Source organism: Ambystoma mexicanum, chromosome 11, assembly GCF_040938575.1.
Source record: "Ambystoma mexicanum isolate Mex_15411 chromosome 11, UKY_AmexF1_1, whole genome shotgun sequence".
Taxonomy (NCBI): Eukaryota; Metazoa; Chordata; class Amphibia; order Caudata; family Ambystomatidae; genus Ambystoma; species Ambystoma mexicanum.
Window position 1 is genome coordinate 535,792,985 of NC_090934.1, and position 22,858 is coordinate 535,815,842.

Below are 22,858 nucleotides of genomic sequence, written 5' to 3' on the forward strand. Positions count from 1 at the left end.
GGTGGGGGTGGTGGGAGACATGGGTGGGGGCCTGGTGGAGGGTGCCCCTGGTGGATGGGGGGTGGGGGTGGTGGGAGACATGGGTGGGGGCCTGATGGCAGGTGCCCCTGCACTGCTGGGGGGTGGGGGTGGTGGGAGACATGGGTGGGGGCCTGGTGGAGGGTGCCCCTGGTGGATGGGGGTGCAGGGGGACATGATCAGGTGTGCAGGGTAGTCCCCTGTTTTGTGGGCTGCCTGCAGGGGCCGTGGAGGGTGTACAGGGTACACCTGTGAGGGCCCACCCAGCCTATTCGCGTGTGATAATTCCCACGCACCCCTGTGATACACGTACCCTGGCCAATCGCGTGTTCTACTTCACGCGTACCCCTGTAATACACGTTCCCTGGCCAATCGCGTGTTGAACTTCCCGCTACCCCTGTAATACACGCACCCTGGCTGTTCGCGTGTGATAATTCCCGCGTACCCCTGTGATACACGTTCCCTGGCCTATCGCGTGTTCTACTTCACGCGTACCCCTGTAATACACGTTCCCTGGCCAATCGCGTGTTGAACTTCCCGCTACCCCTGTTATACACGCACCCTGGCTGTTCGCGTGTGATAATTCCCGCGTACCCCTGTAATACACGTTCCCTGGCCTATCGCGTGTTCTACTTCACGCGTACCCCTGTAATACACGTTCCCTGGCTAATCGCGTGTTGAACTTCCCGCGTACCCCTGTAATACACGTACCCTGGCTAATCGCATGTTAAACTTCCCGCATACCCCTGTAATACACGTACCCTGGCTAATCGCGTGTATAACTTCACGCGTACCCCTGATATGCACGTTACCCGCTTTGCGTTCCTTGTTTGGCAGCCCTGTAAACTGGTCCAGGGTTAGCGCAGCCCTTTGCGATGATTTAGCGATTTTGATGGCTTTTCCTTGCGCGAGGGCGTTCTTGGGGGCGTTACTGGCGCTGCTGCAGGGTCGCTGCGATACTCTGCGCCACGGCTGGTTTGGGAGCCTAAAATCCATGAATACGCTGTGCGCCGGATTCGGTTTTGGCGCACGCGGCTGGCGCAGACTATCGCACGCGCACGCTGTGCGCCAGCCGCGTGCGCTATTTGTGCGCTGAATTCTATGAATTACCCTGCAAGTTTACGCAGGTCCAGTATACTGCACTGAAAAATTCCAAGGCAGGGCGTCAAACATTGAGGAGTTTAGTAAATAACAAACCAAGTATTCCTTGAGGTGGTCATTGACCATTTCCTCTAGGACCAAACCCAGGTTCTCTGAAACTAGTACAGTGGTGATTTGGAGCAGTATAAAAGTATATAACATAACTGGAATGGATTTTGGTAACTGTGTATTCAATATTTGTATTTTGTATTTATTTTATTTATATAGCGCACCATGCCCAGGGGCACTATATAATATAATGAGCGAAGCATGAATGTGCTAGAGTTTATTGCGGCCCAGGTGGTCAAAGACTGGAAAAAAGAACCCAAACATGGTTTTGCTGGAAGAGCTGAACTTCATGGAAAGACGCGAGACACTGGCATAGGTGGCAAGCATCAAATAGCTTTGTTTACCTAAAGAAAAATAATATGTCTTCTGTAAAGAGAGATTTATTTTCAGGGTGCTTCTCCCCTTTCTTCTTACTGCAGACTGAATTGTTAAGGAGACCAAACGTGTCTTGATAGGGAGAAAAAAAAAGGAACTTGTGTACAAGCTTGACACGAGGCCAGCTAATAAGGCATGTGAGAAATAATACAGAATTGGTGCTCGGAAGGGACAGTGTGATCTTGGTACAATTACACAAACATGTCGCTCAACAAGCTGGATCTCCTTTGACAAAATTAAATACTGATGTTGGAAAACAAGGATCTGAAAGCGGTTACTGCTCTATCCAAATTTCTGCAGATTGCCTCAATTACCCGAATTCCATCATTATAACCACATCTAATACCACCTTCAATGCACCATGATGGAAGCTGTGGATGGCAAAGCTCACCAGCTAACTTAGGGCCAACAAAGAAACTCAATTGGTGGTTATGCACACAATGTTGCTGCGTTGGCAGGGGTTGATGCTCAGAAACACTTGCTCACTTTACCTTATGTATGTACTTGCAGTGATTACAATGCAGTGGTTACAAGTCTCAACACCCACCACAAAACCCAGTTAAAGACATACTAGGAATGGTGATGAGACCAGGGAACAAGCCCAAGGGAAGCAAATGTACAGCTTTCACGTTCAGCTGAGTTGGGCAGCATCTGCACAAAGCCAGACATGGACAAAAAGGCACGTTCAATGTTATGTCATAGGTAATTTTAGGCAGTAGCGAGGCCTATATAAATCATACGTGGCATGTACAAATGGAGATAGACTCAGTCGTCTGCTTCGAGACTTCCCAGCAGTGCGTGGGACAACTTCACTTTTATTTCTATTACGACGAGCTCCCGTCATCACGTGTCCCACCAAACCAAATTCCAGAACCTCAGGATTCATCCGTCTGGTGCTAGTCCTCCACTTTTAGTCACTAAAGTATAAAGTTTGTACAATTGCCTGGCCTCTTCCTCTGCATTTGAACAAGGGACTTCGCGGCAGGAGTCGTAGCGAGACTGGTGCATGGTATGGGCTGCCAGACCCACTGTTAGTACAAGGCAGGTTGGGCAATGTGTCTTCGGCAGGGGTGGGGTTTCTACCATCCTGGCCCAAAGAAGGCTCTCTGTTAATGCTGGTTTCACCTTCGTTTGTAGATGGAGGGCGGGGGGGGGGGGGGGGGGGCATCTAAGGTACTTTGCCCAGTGTTTTAAAGTGTGTGTATTTCCGCATGAAAGTTGATATGGAGCTGGTTTGAACGTGCTGTCCTCCTGTACAGTAAATATAAATGGAACCCATTTAAAATGTTTAACTTCCCAAGAGTTATTTGGCACTTTATAGGATGGCATCTCCTATATGCAGGGTCAGCATGCCAGCTTCTCTCATACTTTCCCCAGATTGAATTTCATTCTCTGCCTCGTGACTCCTTCCTCATTATATTCTAGGGGCTTCCACTCAAGGATTGTTGGTATACTGGTTCTGACCTAGGAGAAGACTAGTCGGGTCGAACATTGGGTTGTCATCCTGTACTCCCTCATTGGGTTGTCATGCCATTGGCCTACTGCAATTTCTAGTACCTTGTTGAGTGTGTGCATTGACCTTTTGACATCACCTTTCACTTGCAGCCAGCAGGGGATAATTCACGGGTGCTGAATTTGAAGGGAGTCTAATAATTGACTTATCTCTCTTCCGTGAAAGGGAGGTTCATTGTGCTGCAAACATCTTCTGTAGCTTGGTCAGTACTCTAGAATAACTGTATCGTCAACTATCTCCACCTCAGTAAAAGTAAAAAGAAAAAAAAAGAAAAGACAATCCCCACCTCGGGTTAGCAGGCTAACTCATCAATTTCAAGTATATGTTGATCCGAATGGAAGGACCAGAGTCAGCACTGACATGTTCCAGGGTAGTTTCCCTCATGGCAATTACTGAATGAGCGCAGTATTTTGGGCAGACGTGTGACGTTACAGGTGATGCAAATCGCAAGTGCCAACTCCATGTCCTGTTTGAGCCCTGGGAACCATACTTTCTCCCTAATGTGAGCTTTGGTCTTACATAGGCCTTGATGCCCTACGTGGTCCCTTGGGACAAGAGCCACTGGTGTAATTAAGCATGAGTCGCTAAAGAGGAGTAATTAAGTGTCTGATAAGGGCTTGTCTTGTGTCATGAATAAGCTTTTCAACTGTTGCATGACATTTGCGTGTGGTGGCATTGAGCTTCCAGAATACCCTTCCATTTACTACATGCAAGTGCTTGCTTCACCAGACTTAGGCACGCCTCTACCTAGGTGGCCATCCTGACTTCTGTCACAGAAAATGCCTTTGGGGTGGCTGCAGCAACCACGAGGTTCACATGTTGCTAGGAATGATAGAGGCTTTCTCTTCTTGTACTGTTGCTTCTCTGGGATGACGTGACAGGAAATCTGCTGGATTACTGGCACCAGAATGATCGTGTATGCTGAACTCTTACTCCTGCAACTAAAGCAATCGTTTCTCGATTCTGGGTGGTGGGCAGTGTACTGAGCAGTTGAATTTGGGGTTATTGGCTTATAATCAGTTGTGACTTGGAATAGGTGACACCGTAGTGGTACAGGTGAAAATCGTGACATCCCCATACAACCACAATGGCCTCCTTCTTGATTTGGTAGTAGCTGGCCTTGGGGGAAGTGGGAGCCTTACTTGCAAAGGCTACAAGGACCACTTCTCCCGTCGTGGTGATCAGCACAAGGACCGCACTAAAGCCTCTAGGGCAGTGGTCTTCAAATCTTTTAGGGCTGGGGCCCCCCAAGCAAAATGAGGGCAGGCCACCCCCCCAAAACTGCCAAATGGACAGTAAGTCCAAATGGCTATAACTATCGCGTGCCGTCACCGTACCCCACTCGCAGTATAGTCCCTCGGCTCCCCAACCTGCTCCCATCACAGTCTCTGGACTCCCTCATCCCACCCCTAGCCCAGTCCCTGTGCTCTCCCTACCCCACCACAAACCCTGGTCTCTCCAAACCCTGCTCCCAACACTATCCCATGGCAGCCCGCTGACTCGGCTCCCAGCACAGTCCCAGGGCCAGTGGTGGCTGGTGTTTTTTTTTTTTTAAGTGGAGGGGCATAAATATTTCCACCAGATATGTCATAGCGACCGAGCCCAGCGAGGGAGCCCGAAACAATCAAAGGTCCAGTGGTGGCTGGTGAATTTCTTTTAATAATGGGTTAAACGTTGCATTTTGGAGCATACTTGAACAAAAGAAAATGGGTTAAAAGCCAAACAGTTTACAATTGGCGCTGGAGGGCCCAGGCGGCAGGTATGATTTTTTTTACTGGACATCTATGATAGATGTCCAGTAAAAAGATACCATATCTGTCCCCTGGGCCCCACAGTGCCCAACACAATCAACATGATTATGTGTCGTTGCAAGGTACCGCGGGGCCAAGAGGGAAAGCATGGTATTTTTTGCTGGACATCTATGATAGATATCTACCCAAGGCTTCACACCGCATCAGAAGGAGAGCTGATTTTGGCCCGTGGGTAGGGGGATTGTGCAACAAAGGTATTTTTAAAATGCCTTTGTTGTACATCCCTCCTTCTCCCCTCTACGCCCCCCCCACTCACCAAAATCTGCTCAATGGACCAAAACAAACACACACATTCACACAGCAATCACTCATCATTCACAGGAGCACCCATCACCATCCACTAACTCATAACACAAGCATACACATCCATATACATATTTAAATAAAAAAATAAATGAACATAAACATACCTTCTGCAGGGTCCTGAGTGTGGGTGCGCAAACGCCCGGCTACAGGCGGCTCTGACCGTATGTGCGGGGAGGTGCATGAGCTCCCTCTTGCACATACAGACATGCAGTGCCCCAGCCAGCATTTCCAATGGGCTTTGCAAGGCTGGCAAAGCAAAACACCCCCAGCCTTGCATTGCTCAGTAAGCATGTGCGGCTGGGGAACTGAACTGAACTGCGTTTCCCCTTTGACAGTTCAGCCAGCCCAGGAGCACTCTCTCAGCTGGAAAAAGCAGCTGAGAGCATGCTCAGTGTTTCACAGGGCTGGTTCCTCTGCTCCTCCATAATGGGTGAGGGGGCCCCTGGGTGGATGCCCCCTCGCCCATTATGGATGTGCAACCAGCCTCGGACTGGCCTATAGGGCAACAAGGCAATGCACGTACACAAAATGCTAGTGTGGGCCAGTCAAAATGGGCAATTTTTCTGGCCACTGTGGCCCAGTTTTATGAGTTACTTCACTATGCAGCTAATAGTTTTGACCATTGTTACTGAATATATATTCTTTAAATATCACAATTTGCTTTCATTTTAACAAAAAACACCCCCTTGGGTACATTAAACAGACTGACAAAAGGAATGAATATCCATTTGAAACTGCGGGACACTTTTTCATTGGTGCCCGAGACAGTTTTATACTCCAGTCCGATCATGTAAGCCGTCCCCGCCCAGTCCTCCAATTTAGACAAACATTATATATTTTTTACGTTTCATGCTGGGCTCTCGCACCCCCCTGGGGGAGCACGCCCCACAGTTTGAAGACCTCTGCTCTAGGAGCATCTTTGGTCATCTGGAACACCTCTAAAGTCTAAGTAAAGGGTATTTTCCTTTCCAGCCAGATGGTAAAGGATCTCCCTTGAATCTCAACTATCCCTCTCCATCCGCCCCAACATATATTACATGGCCTGCGGTAGCAGCCATGTAGTTATGGTTAAGTTACTAAACCCATAGGAAGAGCACTTTTTGGGTGGCTTATAACTTTGCTCTCCCTGGACGAATCCTCACCAAACTTTGCAAAAAAAGTACATGGCCCACTCGGAATATTTTGCAAAGTTTGGTGAGGTTTGGCCAAGGGGGGGCAAAGTTATAGGGGGGGTCCCAAAATGTATTTTTTTCCCATATACATAATGGGAAAACATTTCTTTCACGCCTAGAGCCCAAACCGCTGGATGGATTTTCACCAAATTGGCGGCAGAAGCGGCGGATTGGTTCTGAAAGTGTGCTTTTGTTAATTTGGTGTAAATCCGTCCAGTAGTTCTATTTTAAATGACCAAAACGTAAGGCAAAAAAATTAGTGATATCTATGTCCGCTCCGCGGACACACTTCCCTGTTCGCTCTGTGGACAGGACACCGATTGGATAATCGGCTTGCGTCATGTCCGCGGACATGCAACGTGTTGGCTGATTGGCTGAGATGAGGCGTGATGTGCGTCAAATTGTTTCGATGCGCCCGCCATATTAGATGCGCGGACATGCGCTGAAGTGAGCATACATCCAATTTTGGGGAGTGTGTTGGTGTGTATGAGTGCTTGGAGAGGGTGGGGGAGTAAGAGATGGGTCAAATGCTGTATTTGTTTAGGTGGGAGAAGGCTGTGATGTGTTTGTGGTGTCCGCGGTCACCGCGGTTGTCTGCGGACCTACTAACACTCAGACATACTAACACTGAGTGCACTACTGGCTATTTTACTTTAGTATGATGTTGGTTTTGGGTTGTGGGTGAAGAGGGTATGTATTGAAGAGTTTGTACGTTGGTTGTAATTATTTTTTAGAATGTTAATTGAAGTGGATAGTTTTGAGATGGATGTATTATGTTTTTGGGTTGTGGTCATTTGGCAGGTGTTTGTTTCTATGGGTGTGTTATGCTGCGGTGGTTGTGGCCAAAACCCGGTTTCCCAAGACTCAGCACCATCTTGCACTGTTTGTAGGTCCATCAACAGTGGTAAATATCCTCCACACCTAAGATTAACGGTGAGAACTAGTAGTAGGGACTTCCACTACCTCATCTTCTTCATCACTCTCCTCTGTATCCTGTCGTGTCTTCCCCTCTGCAGGCCCTCTGGGAGGTGTTGGGGGTGGGGGTGGGGGTGCTTCTGAGACAGCAGTATTACCAGCAGCAGCCATGGATGCCATCAGGACAGCTGTTTAAAAGAACAAGAGCAATCCAATGCAACAAGGAGCAGTCTCTGTCCTGGAAGCCCAAAAACAGAATAAGGAGCAGCTCTGGGGTGTGGCCTTTCATAGGGGTGCTGGGGTGGGCTTCGCGGACACCCGCGCTGTCCCCGAACATTTTGAACACCAAGAAAGGGCTAAAAAAATTCCAAAAAGTATGCAGATGTCCTGGGTGTTAGGCGCGACTTATGGTTGCTTAGCTTACCATAACTGGCGAATTACAGGGTTTTTTCAGTTTTACTTGGAACCATAGCATCCCTTTAACAGCTTTTTTTTCACTGAATTTCAGAGGTTTTTAGTAGCGCAACTTAACCATAAAGTCCCTTTAACAAAGTATTCAAAGTATTTTTTACTGCATATATGTATAGAGGATACATTACTACATTACTCACCATAATAGTTTTTTGATGCTTGTATCTACTTAGATTCACATGCTGTGCATAAGCAGACATCTAGTGGAAGCTGCAGAGTATTACAGTTGTTGTTTTCGAAATTCGAAAAGGGACGTTGACAGGGCATGCCAGTAATACTAACCCTAGTGTGACATCCACTGTACCCATGGTCTTTCATGCGTTGAGGTCTCACAGATTGTTATTTTTCTGACATGAGATAGCAGGAAGTGTAGCGTGAGTACAGATCTATCCAACCACATATGTAACAGACAAGCTCATAAACATCCATGCGCCTTCTCTCCGAGGGGAGGAAGGGTGGGCACATGTGAATTTAAGCAGATACAAGCATCAGAAATACGATTACGGTGAGTAATGTATCCCTTCTGAAGCTTGTGGAATCTGCTTAGATCACATGCTGTGTATAGATTAGCGAGCAGTGTTAGGAGAAGGTGGTGGATTGTGAGAAGGTTCATGGGCGAACAGATGTCTTAGAACCGCTTGTCCCACCTGTGCATCTGTCTTGGAATATGTGTCAATGCAGTAGTGCGGAGTGAAGGTGTACTGAGCTCCATGTAGCTGCTTTACAAATGCTGTCTAGGGGGACATTTGCAATAAATGCCAGAGTAGCTCCCATACTCCTTGTGGAGTAAGCTCTTGGCGTGAAAGCCAGTGTCTTGTCTGACAGGGAATAGCGCAGTTGTATGCACCTGACTATCCATCTGGAGATGGCATTCTTGGAAATGTGATCGCCTGCTCTGCCTGGGGCTATGGAGACAAACAGTTGGTCTGTTTTCCTAAGCTGTCTGGTCTTGTTAACATAGTAAAGGACCGCCGTCCTTACATCTAGTGTATGGAGTTTTACCTCAGCTGAGCTTTTTGGGTTCTGGAAGAAAGCCAGAAGCTCAATGGACTGGTTCTCATCAAATTTAGAGATGAACTTAGGAGAGAACCTAGGGCGAGTATGTAACAAAGAAAGGATACTGCACTGACAATGCTTGTAATTCACTAACTCTTCTTATGGCGCAATAGCCACTAAGAAGGCAGTCTTGTAAGTCCGGTGTTTAAGACTTGAATTGTGCATCAGCTCGAAAGGGGGTCCCATGAGCTTAGCAAGTACTACATTGAGATCCCATCCTGGCAGCGGGTTTGAAACCGGAGGGTGAAGTTTCTTTACCCCATCCATGAATGCCTTGATGACCGGCACCTTCGACCATGATACTTTATTGTGGGAGGTGGCGTAGGCTAACAAGGCCGCCGGGTGGACCTTCAAAGAGTTGAATACTAACCCAGAGTCTAGTAAGTGGAGCATGCAATTTAGAATGTGGGATGGGGTACATTCTACAGGGTTAATTTGTTTAGACTGGCACCAAATAACACATCTCCTCCACTTGTCGAAATAACAGTGTCTAGTGTTAGGCTTTCGTATGTCCTTCAGGATATCAATACACCTCTGTTGTAGGTTAAGATGTCTGAACTCTGACTTCAGGAGCCATGATGCCAAGTTCATTGTGTGAGGTTGAGGGGGCCCTGTTAATCCCCCATGCTGAGTGAGTAGATTGGTCAGGCACAGGAGCTTCATGGAATCGCACATCAACAGTTTGCGCAGATGTGGACACCAAGGTTGTCTTGCCCACATAGGAGCAACTAGGATGAGCGTCACTTGTTCCTTGTGGATCTTGTTCACCACCTTGTTCATGACAGGAGTCGGGGGGAAAACTTAAGCAAATTTCCCTGACCAGTTCATCCATAGGGCGTTCTCCTTGGAGCCTGGCTGGGGGAACCTGAACGCGAAGTCTGGGCATTGACTGTTTCCGCTTGTAGCAAACAAGTCTATTGTGGGGAAACCCCATTGAAAGAAGAGGTGCTCTACGACCCCTGTGTCTAGTTGCCATTCATGTTCCTCTGGTAGGGCATCTCTGCTCAGAGAGTCTGAAAGAGAGTTGAGTTCCCCTGGAACGTGCTGTGACGATAGGAATATTTACAGCCCGAGTGCCCATTTCCAAATTTGTTGCGCTAGTTTGGACAGATTTGGAGAACATGTGCACCCATGTTTGTTGATGTAAAACATTGCTGTAGTGCTGTTGGTGAGGACTTGCACTGACTGGTTTGCTAGGTGAATCTTGAAGGCCTGAAGGACCTTGAACACCGCCAGAAGTTCCAGCAGATTGATGTGGTTCTGCGCCATAGCATGAGTCCACAGACCCTGTGCTGTGTGATGAGGTAATGAGCCCCCCCACCTGGCGAGTGAGGCATCTGTTGTGACAATCGCTTGCACTTCCCGATCGTGGAAGGCAACACTAGATCGTCCCACTGACCACTTGCCTGAGACCACTGTTTCGCCAACCACTCATGCATGGGTTGCATGCTCAGACGCTTGTGTGGTACCAGGTAAATACAAGATGCCATCATGCCTAGCAAACGAATAGCTTGGTGTACGCTTATCTGGCGGGCGGCTTGATAATGAGGAATTTGCAGTAACATGTTTTGGACTCTTTCCTCTGATGGAAAGACCAACCCCTCTTATGAGTTTATTACAGCTCCTAGGAACTGTTTGGTTGTGCTCGGCACTAGGCTTGATTTCTCATTTATTGAGAAGCCCAATTGAAAGAGAAGATTGATAGTTCTTTGAATGTTTTGCCTGCAAATTTGGGGTGTCTCCCCTGTAATTAGCCAGTCGCCCAGGTAAGGGTACACTAGGATTGCCTCCCTGCGCAGGTGCGCTGCCACCACCGCCAGTAGCTTTGTGAATACCCTTGGTGCAGATGGTATACCGAAGGGAAGCACTTTGAATTGGTAGTGTTGGTTTGCTAACTTGAACCGCAAGAATCTTCTATGTGCTGGGAACATTGAAATATAAAAATAAGCATCCTTCATATCCAATGTTGCCATGTAATCCCCCCCGCTTAAGCAGAGGGATTACTTCTTGTAGCATAGTCATGCAGAACTTTTGTGGCTTGACATATTTGCTTGCAGGGCGTAAGTCTAATACTGGGCGCATTGTTAGATCTTTCTTTGGCACAAGGAAGTAAGTTGAATAAATACCCTTGTTTACCTGGTTGTCCGGGATGATTAATATGGCATCCTTTTGGAGCAGTGTTGCGATTTCCTCGAGGAGGATGCGTTGGTCTTCCCTCGAGTGAGTCTTCTGGCACGGGGGATGGTTTCGGGGTCACTGGATGAGCTCCACACAATAACCGCCCGCTACAGTGGACAGCACCCAATTGTCTGAGGTGATTCCCTCCATGCTTGGGTAGAGTTTGAAATACGACCTCCTACTGGAGAGACATGGGAGGGCACCTGAAGCAGGTAGTCACTGTTTTGGAGGTGTGGTACCACCTCTAGACGAGGAGGACCTCCCCCAGCCACGGGATCTGCGCTGCCCCCTTTGGTAACCTTGTGAGGCCTGGCCTTAATTGTTACCCCACGGTGCTCCCTGATTTTGACTGTAGCCTGAACCCCTCTGTGAATTTTGTCCACGTGAGCGACGAAAATGACTATTGCCTCTCTGGCCAGTGGGTTTATTAGTTAGCTGGCCCAAGTGTATCATATTCTTCTTTAGCAGTTTCCAAGGCATCTTCAATGGCCTTTACAATGAGTACGTTGGGCTCAATAAGCATATTAAGAAGCGTGGCTTGCGTCTCTTGCCTGAAGCAGGACTGGCGTAGCCAAGCATGATGCTTAATAATTGTTCCCTCTGCAATAATCCTGCCCGTGTTGTCAGCGGCGTACAGATTACTTTTTAACATGCAGCTTGAAACTGCCCTGCCTTCTGCAGCCACAAGGGTCAATTGTGTCTTAAGCGGTTCAGGTGCTGAAGATAAAGCTGATACCTCATCCCATTTATGGCAGTTAGAACTTGCCAGAAGAGTGGTGTTATTAGATATCCTTGCATGAAAGGCAGCCGAAGAGGCCACTTTCCTCCCCATCGTGTACAGCTTTTTGCTCTCCTTGTCCGGAGGTGCTTCAGAAGAGGCTTAGGGTGTTCCCCCTCTCTTCCTTGTTGTTGTAACTACAAGAGAGTCAGATATGAGCTGTCCCCTGATATAGAGAGAGTTTGATGGAGAAGGTCAGAAGAGCTTCGTCAATGCTGATGCCCAGCAAACAAGGGTCCCGCTACCAGCTATACCAGCGTTGTTACTCCTTATTCAAGCTCTAGGATAGACCATGAGAGCCCTAGACCAGGGTCAGTGCTGGGTCCTGTGCCCCAAGGGTGACCCTAGCTGGAAATAAGGGGAGGAGAGTTGAGAATAAGACAGTGAAAGGTTGTATGCAGAGCAGCTCCACCTTGTGTAACAGAAGAGACCCAGATGAGCATCTACCATATACGCACTGACTGGGATATCTGCAAAGAAGGGAGCTGGGGTTATATCACTGTGTCTGTGTTGGAGAACCAAGAAATAGCTGAGTGCAAAATCTCTATGACTTACACTGTAATAAAGAAGCATGCTCTTCACTATATGTCTGAGACTAGTTTCAGAATAGTGGTCATGGGGGAGGTGAGTAACCTCAGAAAGAAAAGATTCCTAGCACCTTTATGTTTGATCCATCCTAACACATTTTGCTTATTGAGAGCAACACCCTTTTTATTTGTAGATAAACCTTAGTTGCCATTTATTCTAACAAGAAATATTCTATTGCATCTATTCCACACATCTTAAGTCTAACACATGGTTACTCATTAAGCGGCCCTCCAGATGTTTTGGGCTTCACCTCCTATTATTCTTAGTCAGCATAGTGATGAGGCTAGCCCAAAATATCTGGAGTGCAGGGGTCAAAATTATGATTGAATGAGCAGGAGCTAAAAGCAGCTCCTGGGTATCCAGCTATAACCTGCAGTCGGGAGCTAAACTGGGGAACGAGGAACTAGTAATTAGCGTGCCACAAAACTAACTTCCACATTAGATGCAAACTTCTCATTTTGTCCATTATTTATGACCCCTTATGTTATAAATGTCATACAGATGTCGTATAGATGTGTTCTAATGTTTATTTATAGATTGTTCTAGCACACAAAGTTAAATTCACATAGGTGTGTTTGTTCCACATCAGTTGGCCTGGGGAGCCAAAACTAGCTCCTGGTTGCTGTTGGTGATAACCAGACTCTTCTAGGATACAAGCAGGAGCTAAATACCTCTGAGCTCTCCTCAATTTCGAAACCCTGTGGAGGGCCACTACAAAGTAACTATGTCCTAAACTGTAGGAAACCCACCAAGACAGTATGTGATGTTAGATGAATTAATTTCAAACAAATTATAATCTAGGGTTGTCGACAGAAATCAATGACTTTAAATGTGTCTCTGCCCAATGTCTGTCTGGTCTGCATTAGTTGACACATGCAGATTTTTACTCTGAGCCACTTTCGGAGCAGTTGAAGATCGTGTCAGGACACGTATGCATACCAATGTGAACTTTGGTCATGCTCAGAAGATAATAAAATAAGAGTTTACCTTAAACATGCCTGACAGCGGTCGATCATCCAAGTTACAGCCACCAACTAGCCGGCCTGCATCGATCACAATCTAAAATGGAGAAGTCAAAAAGGAAACCAGCTCAGACGTGAAACTGACAACGCATGGTGAAAACATGACCTAGGTGTCGTAGCAGCAAAGAGAAACTAAGAAACATTTTGAGGTTCCACAGTCCACATCAACATCTAAACCAATGATATTCACAGGCATACAGGTCTATTAAATGACTCTGTGCATGTGCGTGTGCAAACACAGGAACACCAGTCCACTTAATAGCCATTCCTTCAAAGAGAAGGCAACAGCCTGTAAAATATAATAAGGCACATAATCACAACTCTTTTTTAGTTTTTGCTATTAGGTGGCGCTGAAAGCACTACCTATAAAGCTGAAACTATTGTCATTAAAATAAGAGCTTTAACATGACAGCTTGAAACTGGGGCTTTGGATGCCTCTTTTTGCACTCTTTGGCTGATTTTCTACTGTGAGGCGGATTTGTCAGCCATCTTTCCTTCCAAAATGGCAGCCGCCATGTTTATAATGTTGATTGAGGCTTTAAAATATATTTCCTGCAGCTTTCAAGTTATGTTACACATTTTACAGTATTTTTTATTAAAAATAAACAAGGTAGTGTAAGAGTTACGTTTTTATTTAAAATGACACAGAAAATGTTCAGATTGGTCTAGTGTTTTATATGTAAGGAGAACCTGATTGGCTATGCAGTTAGTGATGTGATTGGATGTACAGTGTGTGTTTGTTTCTAGAAAGAAGCCATTTTGTTTCTATAATCCTAGCTGAGGACAAGTATGTGAATTTGTGTGCTTTGTATTTTTTGTATTAACGTAGTGAATCTGTGCTGGCAGCGGCGTAATATCAAGCCGCCGCCGGGAAATATTTGCAAAATTAGTGCAATTAATTGAATGTCAGCGGTGGCTTGTCTTTTTTCGATGCTGCCGCCGACATATCAATTTGCTTGACTAACATTCGAAATATATGCTGGCGGCAGATTAATGTTATTAACCCGCCGCCGGCACCCACTGATCTTTCTTTTGCATCTTTGCCGTCGTAGTAGACCGCATGCACCTTTTGCAGGTAGAGTCGAACATTTCCTCGGTTCTCTGCCATTCGAGCCCATCCCATCCTAAAGGTCAGCGTGATCCTGGGGAACGGCTGGCGCTGGCATGAAGGCTTCACAGCTACGAGGCAGGCCAGCCCCTGGTGATGGAATGGAGGAGCCCAGCAGTGTGAGGCGACAACCTCGAACTGAGCAGTGGCTCAGAGCAGCCACTATCTGAAGAAAGGCAAAAAGCTTTGCACTGATGCAATAAGGTTGATTGATTGATAGATATTTTATTTCTACCGCGCTCGTACACAAGTGTTTCAGAGCACAACAAGGCAAGGGAGGGGAACAGGGGAGAACAAAACAGCGATCTTACTAGGCCCAGTGACATTGAGAACGCGCAAGTGCATGGGAGAGGGGGGAGGGGAAAAGTGCATGGAAGTGGGGAGAAGTGGAAAGTGTGAAGCAGAGGAGAAACAGATAAATAACAAAAAATAAATAATAAAGGCAACAAACAGTGGTAATGCAGCCAGCAACTTGCAAGTGCTAGGTTTAAGGCAGCAGACAGGGTACATCTGATAAGTGCAGGAAGAAAAAGGGGGGGCAGTATGGGTACAGATACAGACCCCAGTGCAGGGGGTGGCCCGGAGGCAGTGCGGGAGGGTGGCAGGGTGAGCAGGTACCTGGGCCCGAAGGACAGAGGGTGGCCAGGTGCACGGTGCCAAGAGAGAACAAATCAGCAGGGGAGAGGGGGAGCGAAGGCAGAAGTAAAGAGGAAGGTCTTGAGGTGTTTCCAGAACCAGAGATGGTTCTCCTCAAGTTTTAGAGTGGCAGGGAGGCTGTTAGAGAGGGGGGCCCCAGCCGAAGACAGAGATCTACCCCAGCTCGTTTCTTTGAAAAACAACTGACCCTGAGGGAGTTGGAGGTAGAGGAGCGAAGAGCTCGAGAGGGGAGGTATTTGCGGAGGGATAGCTGAAGGTATTTTGGACCCAGGCCCCAGAAAGCCTTGTGGACAATGCAGAGGGTTCTGAATGTAATCCTTGCATCCACTGGGAGCCAGTGGAGAGATTTCAGAGCTGGAAAGATACGATCCCAGGGCTTGAGGCCAAGGACAAATCTCGCAGTCCTGTCCTGGATTCGTTGCAGAGGGCGGAGAATAGAGGCAGGTAGATTTAGAAAGAGGCTGTTACAATAGTCCAAGCTAGAGAGAACCGGAGCTTGGGATACCATGAGCTTCTGGGGGAAGGAGGGGAAGGGCAGAGTACCTCTGAGGAGGTGCAGTGGGAAATTTGACTTTTTAGAGACCTCAGAGATGTGGGTGGAGAAGGAAAGGGTGGAGTCAAAGATGACCCTGAGGTTCTTAGCCTCGCAGGTGGGGGTAGGAGGAGGGCCAAAAGAGGCCGGCCAGAGAGTGAGGGGAAAGGATGGTGAAGGTATGCCAATGAGGAGGAGCTCCGTCTTGCTGGCATTCAGACAAAGATCATTGGCGGCACACCAATCTTGAATAGCAGTTAGGCAATCAGAGATGGGAGAGGGAGAGGAGGTGGCAGAGGGCAGCCTGAAAATGAGTTGAGTGTCGTCAGCGTAGCACTGGAAATTTGAGCAGAAAGTGGCAATGCAGTGGGCGAGAGTTGCCAGGTATTGGTTGAAAAGCCAGGGCGAGAGGTTAGACCCCTGGGGAACACCACAGGTAGAGAGGAAGATAGATGAAAGGAGGACCCAAGTTGGACCTGGGAGGGTCGATCTGAGAGGAAAGAGGTCAGCCAGGCCAGAGCCTGACAGTGATACCCAGGTTTTCACAGAGACGGTTGAGCAAGATGGTATGGTTGACCGTGTCAAAGGCAGTAGAGAGATCGAGGAGGATGAGGACAGAGGGAATGTTAGAGTCAAGATTGGAGAGCAGATCTTCACGGATGTTCAGGAGAGCAGTTTCCGTGCTTCTGGCAGCTCTGAAGCCAGACTGGTGGTCATGGAGACAGCCAACAGAACTGGAATGAAGTTTAAGCTGAGAGATGGCCAACTTTTCCAGGAGTTTGCCAAGAAAGGGAATAATGGAAATTGGGTGATAGCTGGACAAGAAGGATCAGCTGTGGGTTTCTTGAGAAGAGGATGCACAAAGGAGTGCTTCAGAGGGGAGGGGAAGGATCCAGAGGCAAAGGAGTGGTTGCGAAAATCAGCAAGGGCCGGAGCGAGGGTGTCAATGTGGTCCTTGATGGTTTTAGAGGAACAGGGATGAACCTGTTTTGAAGAGGCTTTCATAGATCGGACTTGTCTAGCGACCTTGTCAGGGGTGAAAAGAGGAAAGGACGAGAAGGATGGTGGGAGGGTGGCTAAAGGAGGGTCAGCAAGCACAGATGGAGAGGGAAGAGGAGGGGTTTGGGTGGAGAGGATGGACAGGATGTCCTGGGTTTTCTAAATGAAGTGAGAGGCAAGGGCATTGCAAAGAGCCTGGGAGGTAACAGGAGGGGTAGAGACTCCAGCAGGGTTGGCCAGCTCCTTGCAGATTTTAAAGAGATCGGCCGAGTTGTTAGATGCCGCAGAGACACGAGCTTGAATGTGGACTCTCTTCTTGGTGAGGACAGAGAGTCGGTATTGCCTTTGTAGCAGGCGACAGGCCAGTTTATCAGAGGATGAACAGGAAGTCCTCCATTTCCTCTCAGCTGCCCTACATTTACGTTTAAGAGTAGCTAGGTCAGAGTCATACCAGGAATTGCACTTGGCTTTGGACTTCAAACGGATCCCCATGACAGGGGCAAGAGCATCAAGCGTATCAGAAATTGAAGAGTAGAGCAGAGAGAGGGCTGTGTCAGGATCTGAGACAGCCAAAGGCGGAGGGGGAGGGGGAGTGGCGGCAAAAGCCTCAACTGACACACGCTTCATGGGCCGAATGTCTGAGAAGGTAGATGGCAGTGTTGGGGTAGGCTTGGCTTGGGGGGAAGAGAGGGAGAGATGAGATGAGAAGAGGGAGTGATCGCTCCAGGAGAGAGGAGTGGTCAGAGGGATGGAGCGGGGAGGTCAGAGGAGATCAAGACATCGAGTGTGTGCCCTGCAGGGTGAGTCGGGCCAGAGGAGAGGATGGACAGGGAGAGGGTGTCGCAGAGGTCACGGAAGAGTGGAGAGGAGGAGCAAGGAGAGTCTAAATGTATATTTAGGTCACCAAGGAGGAGGAGTTGAGTGGTAGAGGCCAGGAGGGAGGAGGAGAGGTCAGCCCACTCAGAGAGAAATGAGGTGATTTGACCAGGAGGCCAGTAGATGGTATCCACAGTAAGAGAATGGGTAAGTGAGAGAGAAAGCCTACAGACAAGGCATTCAAAAGAGGAGTAGGTCTGAGTGGGAATGATAGAGGCAAGAATCCACTCAGGAAAGATCAGGGCTACCCCCCCCCTCCACCGGACCAGGAGGATCTGGGTGCTGAGAGGATCTTGTAGCCATCAGGAAGGAGAGTGTCAAAGCTTGTGACAGAGCTGGCCGTGAACCATAAGACCAAGGGACATCAAGGTCTAGTTTTTCAAGGAGGTGGCAGATGTCAGAGGAGTCTTTGATGGCAGAGCGAGAGTTGAGAGTGGCAATATGAAGAAGGTTGCCAGCCTTATAGACCTTCCGGGGAGGGGTACAGATCAGAGGTACGCCCTGCGGAGGAGAAAGAGACCTAGGAGGGCCAGAGGAGGAGGAGAGAGAGGGCAAGGTAGCCAAAGGGGTAGAGGAGGGGACAGCAGAAGATGAGAGGAAATTGATGAGGCGAGGGAAACACCTATCAAAGAGGAGGAGATAGGCCTGAGGGCCTTGGACCATGACAATGCCATTTAGGTAGACATTTATGATGACTTTAGAGGAGTCGAAGGAAGCCATGAGAACTTCCCAGCGAATGCCACCATTAATGGGAGAGGAGGAGATAGGGCAGAGCACAGAGACCATATGAGGAGTCCATAGATCTGGCGAAGGAACGACAAAGAGGATGTCGGTAAGGGTCTGTCTGGCGGAAGCATTGGAGTAGGTTTCGGCGATAGGAAGACCAGGGTTAGAGGCCAAGATATCCTTTTTGAACTTCTTCCTACCAAACTTGGTGAGACGGGAAGGATAGTCAATGGAGAAGCAGTTGGAGAAGATAGGAGAAACAGAAAGCGCCAGTGAGGTGGACGTGAGGAGAGGATGGAGATACTGGGGGGGCTAAGGCAGGTAGGTGTGGGACAAAAGAGAGTGGGGAGATCACTGGGCTGGCAATACAGAGAAGAACCAGTATACAAGCAAAATACAAAGAATTTCGCAATGGGCAGCAAGATTTGACTTTTTAGCACAAAGCAAAAACAGAAAGATTGACTTTTAAGAGCAAAGCAAAAACAGCAAGATTTGACTTTTTAGCACAAAGCAAAAACAGCAAGATTTGACTTTTTCAATCTTGGAATCGGATGTTAGCAAAGGGGTTTAGGAAGTACTGAGCAGCAGGATGACAACATGGGAGTAACAAGCAGAAAGAACAGTCATAGTCAAAGGCGGTAGGAGTGAGTCCATAAGGAGGGAACTAACCCATAATTCTGGAGGTGGCAAAGTCAAGGCAGTCCGGATTTCTTAGAGGAGTGAGGTGGCAGCATCATTGTGGTTAAGGTGCAGGGAGGACCCCAATTAGCATTCCGGAAGCGGACAGGAAGCAGACAGGGGCCTTGGAAGTGGGCCTTTGCTGGAAGGGCCGGCTGAAGCCTGCCGGTCCCTGATTGGATGGAAGAAAACACTCAGCAACCAATGGGAGTGCAGCACAGGGAGAGGTGGTTCAGCCCAGCCTGCCTACACAACAAAGAAAACCACAGTGGCCATCTTGGAAGGGCGAAAAACAGTCAAATAAGCAGCCATAGTAGGAAAAAACATGTGCTTTCAAAATAGCAAGGCAGCTCCAGGTATTAAAAAGCTCATAAAACGGCTGCACGATGAAAATGCCAAATAAAACAGTCCTTTCCAACAATATTATGCAAATTTCATCTTTTTTCCTTTTCTTCTTTTTTTTCCAATTTTGATTTTTCAGGTTCAATAATTCCCCTGCAGGTGCAGTAATGCACAGAAAGTGCACCTACCTAATGGAATTGTCAGCAGCCAGGCACAAACTCCACATGTGCAGGAGAACAACAGATGGCCAGGAGGGTGGAAACGGGACCTGACTCCCAGTGAGAAGCAGATGAAAGAAACCAGTTCCAGCCAGTGGGCCTTGCTGAGAGGGCCGGCTGAAGCCTGCCGGTCCCTGATTGGACAGAAGAAAACACTCAGCAACCAATGGGTGGTTCAGCACAGCCTGCCTACACAACAAAGAAAACCACGGCGGCCATCTTGGAAGGGCCAACAACAGTCAAATAAGCAGCAATAGTAGGAAAAAACTTGTGCTTTCAAAATAGCACAAGTTAGCACTTGAGCACATCAAAATCGCAGCACATTTGCCGCCTGTAAAATATACCACGAAGCAAATCGGTTGTGTTTCATGCTTGGCCAGGACACAGTATATAATATAAACCTACCTTGCATCCTGCTTACCTAACAAGGCACGCATTTTATAAACTTGGTTCGCCTGTAAATGCACATAACATGGCACTGTGTTTAATGCACGTGCAATTTGCTTGCTTCTAGATCACTAGTAGCCAGCACGGTGGCCAATCAGTGTGATTCTTTTTTTCGAAAGCCCCTCAGCAAACTGTTAATCTGATAAAGCATGTTTCCTCAGGAAAACCTGTCCCATTCTGTGCTATGCAACCATTAAAAATTGTGCAACAGGTTTGAAAACTACATTCTTTTAAATCCATGCTGAACAACTGGAGACATGACATGCATGATTTGCAAATCGCTGCGTTTAATTCCCGTAGCTAGTTCCGCACTCAAATACCCATATAGCACCCAAATATCATAATTCATAAAACAATATATTGGTTTATCCACTGTGCACAGTTAATCAATTTAGCTTGAGGAGCTAATAGTCTACGTTCAACTTCCTCCTTGGTTATTGTACAAAATATGTATCATGTATATTTTTCTTTCTTCAGAGCTTTTTATTTTCTAGCAGTGATTAGCATATTCCTGCCAACACGTGTTTCGACCTCTATTAACACAGGTCTTCCTCAGGGCCAGTAAATCACCTTCATCTTCACATATTTCAATGAAATCATTGTTAGCAATTTATCCAAAAAATAATAAACATAAATCATCCAACATTTTGTGTTATACATTTTCGTTGTGGTAATCCAAATAAAATCATAAAAATTGGTAAATACTGCATAGCGTGTGTGTCAGGGGTTGCGCCACATCATGGGGATGAAGAAAACATTTCATTGGAAGACAGAGAAAAAAAAATGTTGTGTGCAGTGCCAGCAGGAGCTGAAGTTATAAGCCTTGCAAATAAGCAAACTTCACAGACTTTGCAGAGAATGCCTTGCCTCTCCTAGATTTATTCAACGACTTGGATATGAAACTGATGGACACTCATGCCCCCCTAAAAGCCAGCCGCGCTAAGAGCAAACCATGTGTCCCTCGGTACATCTCTGCACTCACCTCCAATAATTGCTCAATCAGTGCCCTGGAGAAATGGTGGTGCAAAAACAGCAACCCTGGACATCTCACCAACCTCAAATCGCTTTGCACCAACCATAGGATTCGGATCACTGAGGCCAAAGCTGCTTACTACCCCTTGACCATTGTGGCAGCCTCTAATACGAGCATAGCCTTCTTCGAAGTAGGAAAGCAGTGTAACAAGTCCTCTCCTGACCCAAGATGCCACCAACTCAGGAACAAGCATTGGTGATGTCAACAGTTTTGGCTTTTGTATAGGGATAAGAAATGCTTGTGCAAGGCACTGCAGTAGTGGTATTAACGGTCAATCAATGGTAGCAGTTGCAAAATGGTGCAAGTACCTGGACATATAATGGCAGTGCTTGGCAAATGCCCAATACATAAAAATACACATACATTGTTGGCTTTAACAATGTTTCTTTTTCTTTGGGACAGACAGGACAGCACCAAAAGCTAACACAGCACTTCCGCTAGTAGCATTCCAACAGGGTCAAGAGGAAGTGACACCACAACCAGATAGAACATTAAGAAAACATGCTTGCCATCACTCCAAGTCAAAAGAATGAACATCTTTAAAAACAATACAGAAAGAAACATCCAGCTCACACAAAGAACAGACATTAATGCACGAAACAACAAAAAGAAAACGAGCTTCAAGACACACTGGGTTAGAACAAAGAATGTAATTATTCCTTCATGTGCTTTTCATTTTTCAAATCATTAGCTAGCCCCTTTTAGGGATGGACTTTGGGAATAGTAATTAAATAGGCTGTTATTTATTTGACTCCTAGCGAGTTCCCATCCCAAGACATTACACTGCCAGGAGCGATGGCAAGGCCTGCACCACGGACTTCTTTACAATTCTGCATTGAGATAATGGAAGCACACAGTGCCCCCACACGCCCCACATTACCCCCATGTCCCAAAAGACAATTAGGAGGTCTGTTGAGCAAAATAAGACCACTCAAGATCTAGGATGTGAGAGCAACAGCTTTAACAATACATTTTCCCTTCCTCTGCAACAAATTACACTTGTCAAACAAAGCTGAAGCTATAGTAGGGCACATGGAAAGTTAGATTTACCTAAAGCACCCTTACCTTAACACACTTGGCTACTCCTCTTAATATAGGATTCCTACCTGGTGGGTGGGGCAATTATTTATCAACAAATGAAAAGGCATCAGTGAATTGATAATAACCGAGCCACAGAGCGGAATATTGAGACGTAACTAAATCAGACCACAAAGATCCTGAAGAAACAAAAGGTACTACCTTCAGGTACAGGTGGCCAAGGTGGACACTTCAAACAAAACACTCACTGGGCCTCATTACGAGTATGGAGGTAGCCATGCCGCTTTTAGCGGCATGGCTACCCCCATACCGGGTACGTGGTCCCTGGAATGGAGAAATACCGGGCCATTCCGACCTTGGAGGGCCCAATATTTCCTCATTCCGGGGAAGATGCTAACAACCGGCTCATTAATGACAGACCCGTTGTTAGCATCCTGGTCTGCTAGCGGGTCCCGCTAAGGACGCCTGGTTTTACCAGACGTCCTTAGCAGCACCCGCCAGCAGACCTCGTAATGGGGCGGTAGAGGGATAACAGGGCCGGCAGCTCTACCGGCGCCGTTATCCCTCTACCGCATTCCTCGTAATGAGGCCCAGTGTTCCACCAAACGTGTCAACACACGATTCTTTAAATTTGCACTAGCTACTGGCAAGTCATAATTCACTCTTGTCGGGTAAGAAGTCGTGTGTGTGTTCGTGTACGTGGAGAGCTAGCAACTGCACCATGTGCTCATCCGCTACATGACCCTTCTAAGTGCATCCCTAGTTAAGCCTATTGTAGAGAGGAAAGTAAGG

At 47.3% G+C, this 22,858-nt stretch overlaps 1 protein-coding gene across 2 annotated transcripts in view; it reads right to left on the reverse strand.

The window, feature by feature from the left end:
• The window catches only part of IFTAP (intraflagellar transport associated protein), an 898,282-nt gene that overhangs the window by 459,439 nt on the left and 415,985 nt on the right, over positions 1 to 22,858 (reverse strand). For both annotated transcript variants that reach the window (XM_069623345.1, XM_069623346.1), the window contains exon 4: positions 13,378 to 13,449. In XM_069623345.1, coding sequence (XP_069479446.1) covers positions 13,378 to 13,449 — 72 coding nt within the window. The remainder of the gene's footprint in view (positions 1 to 13,377; positions 13,450 to 22,858) is intronic.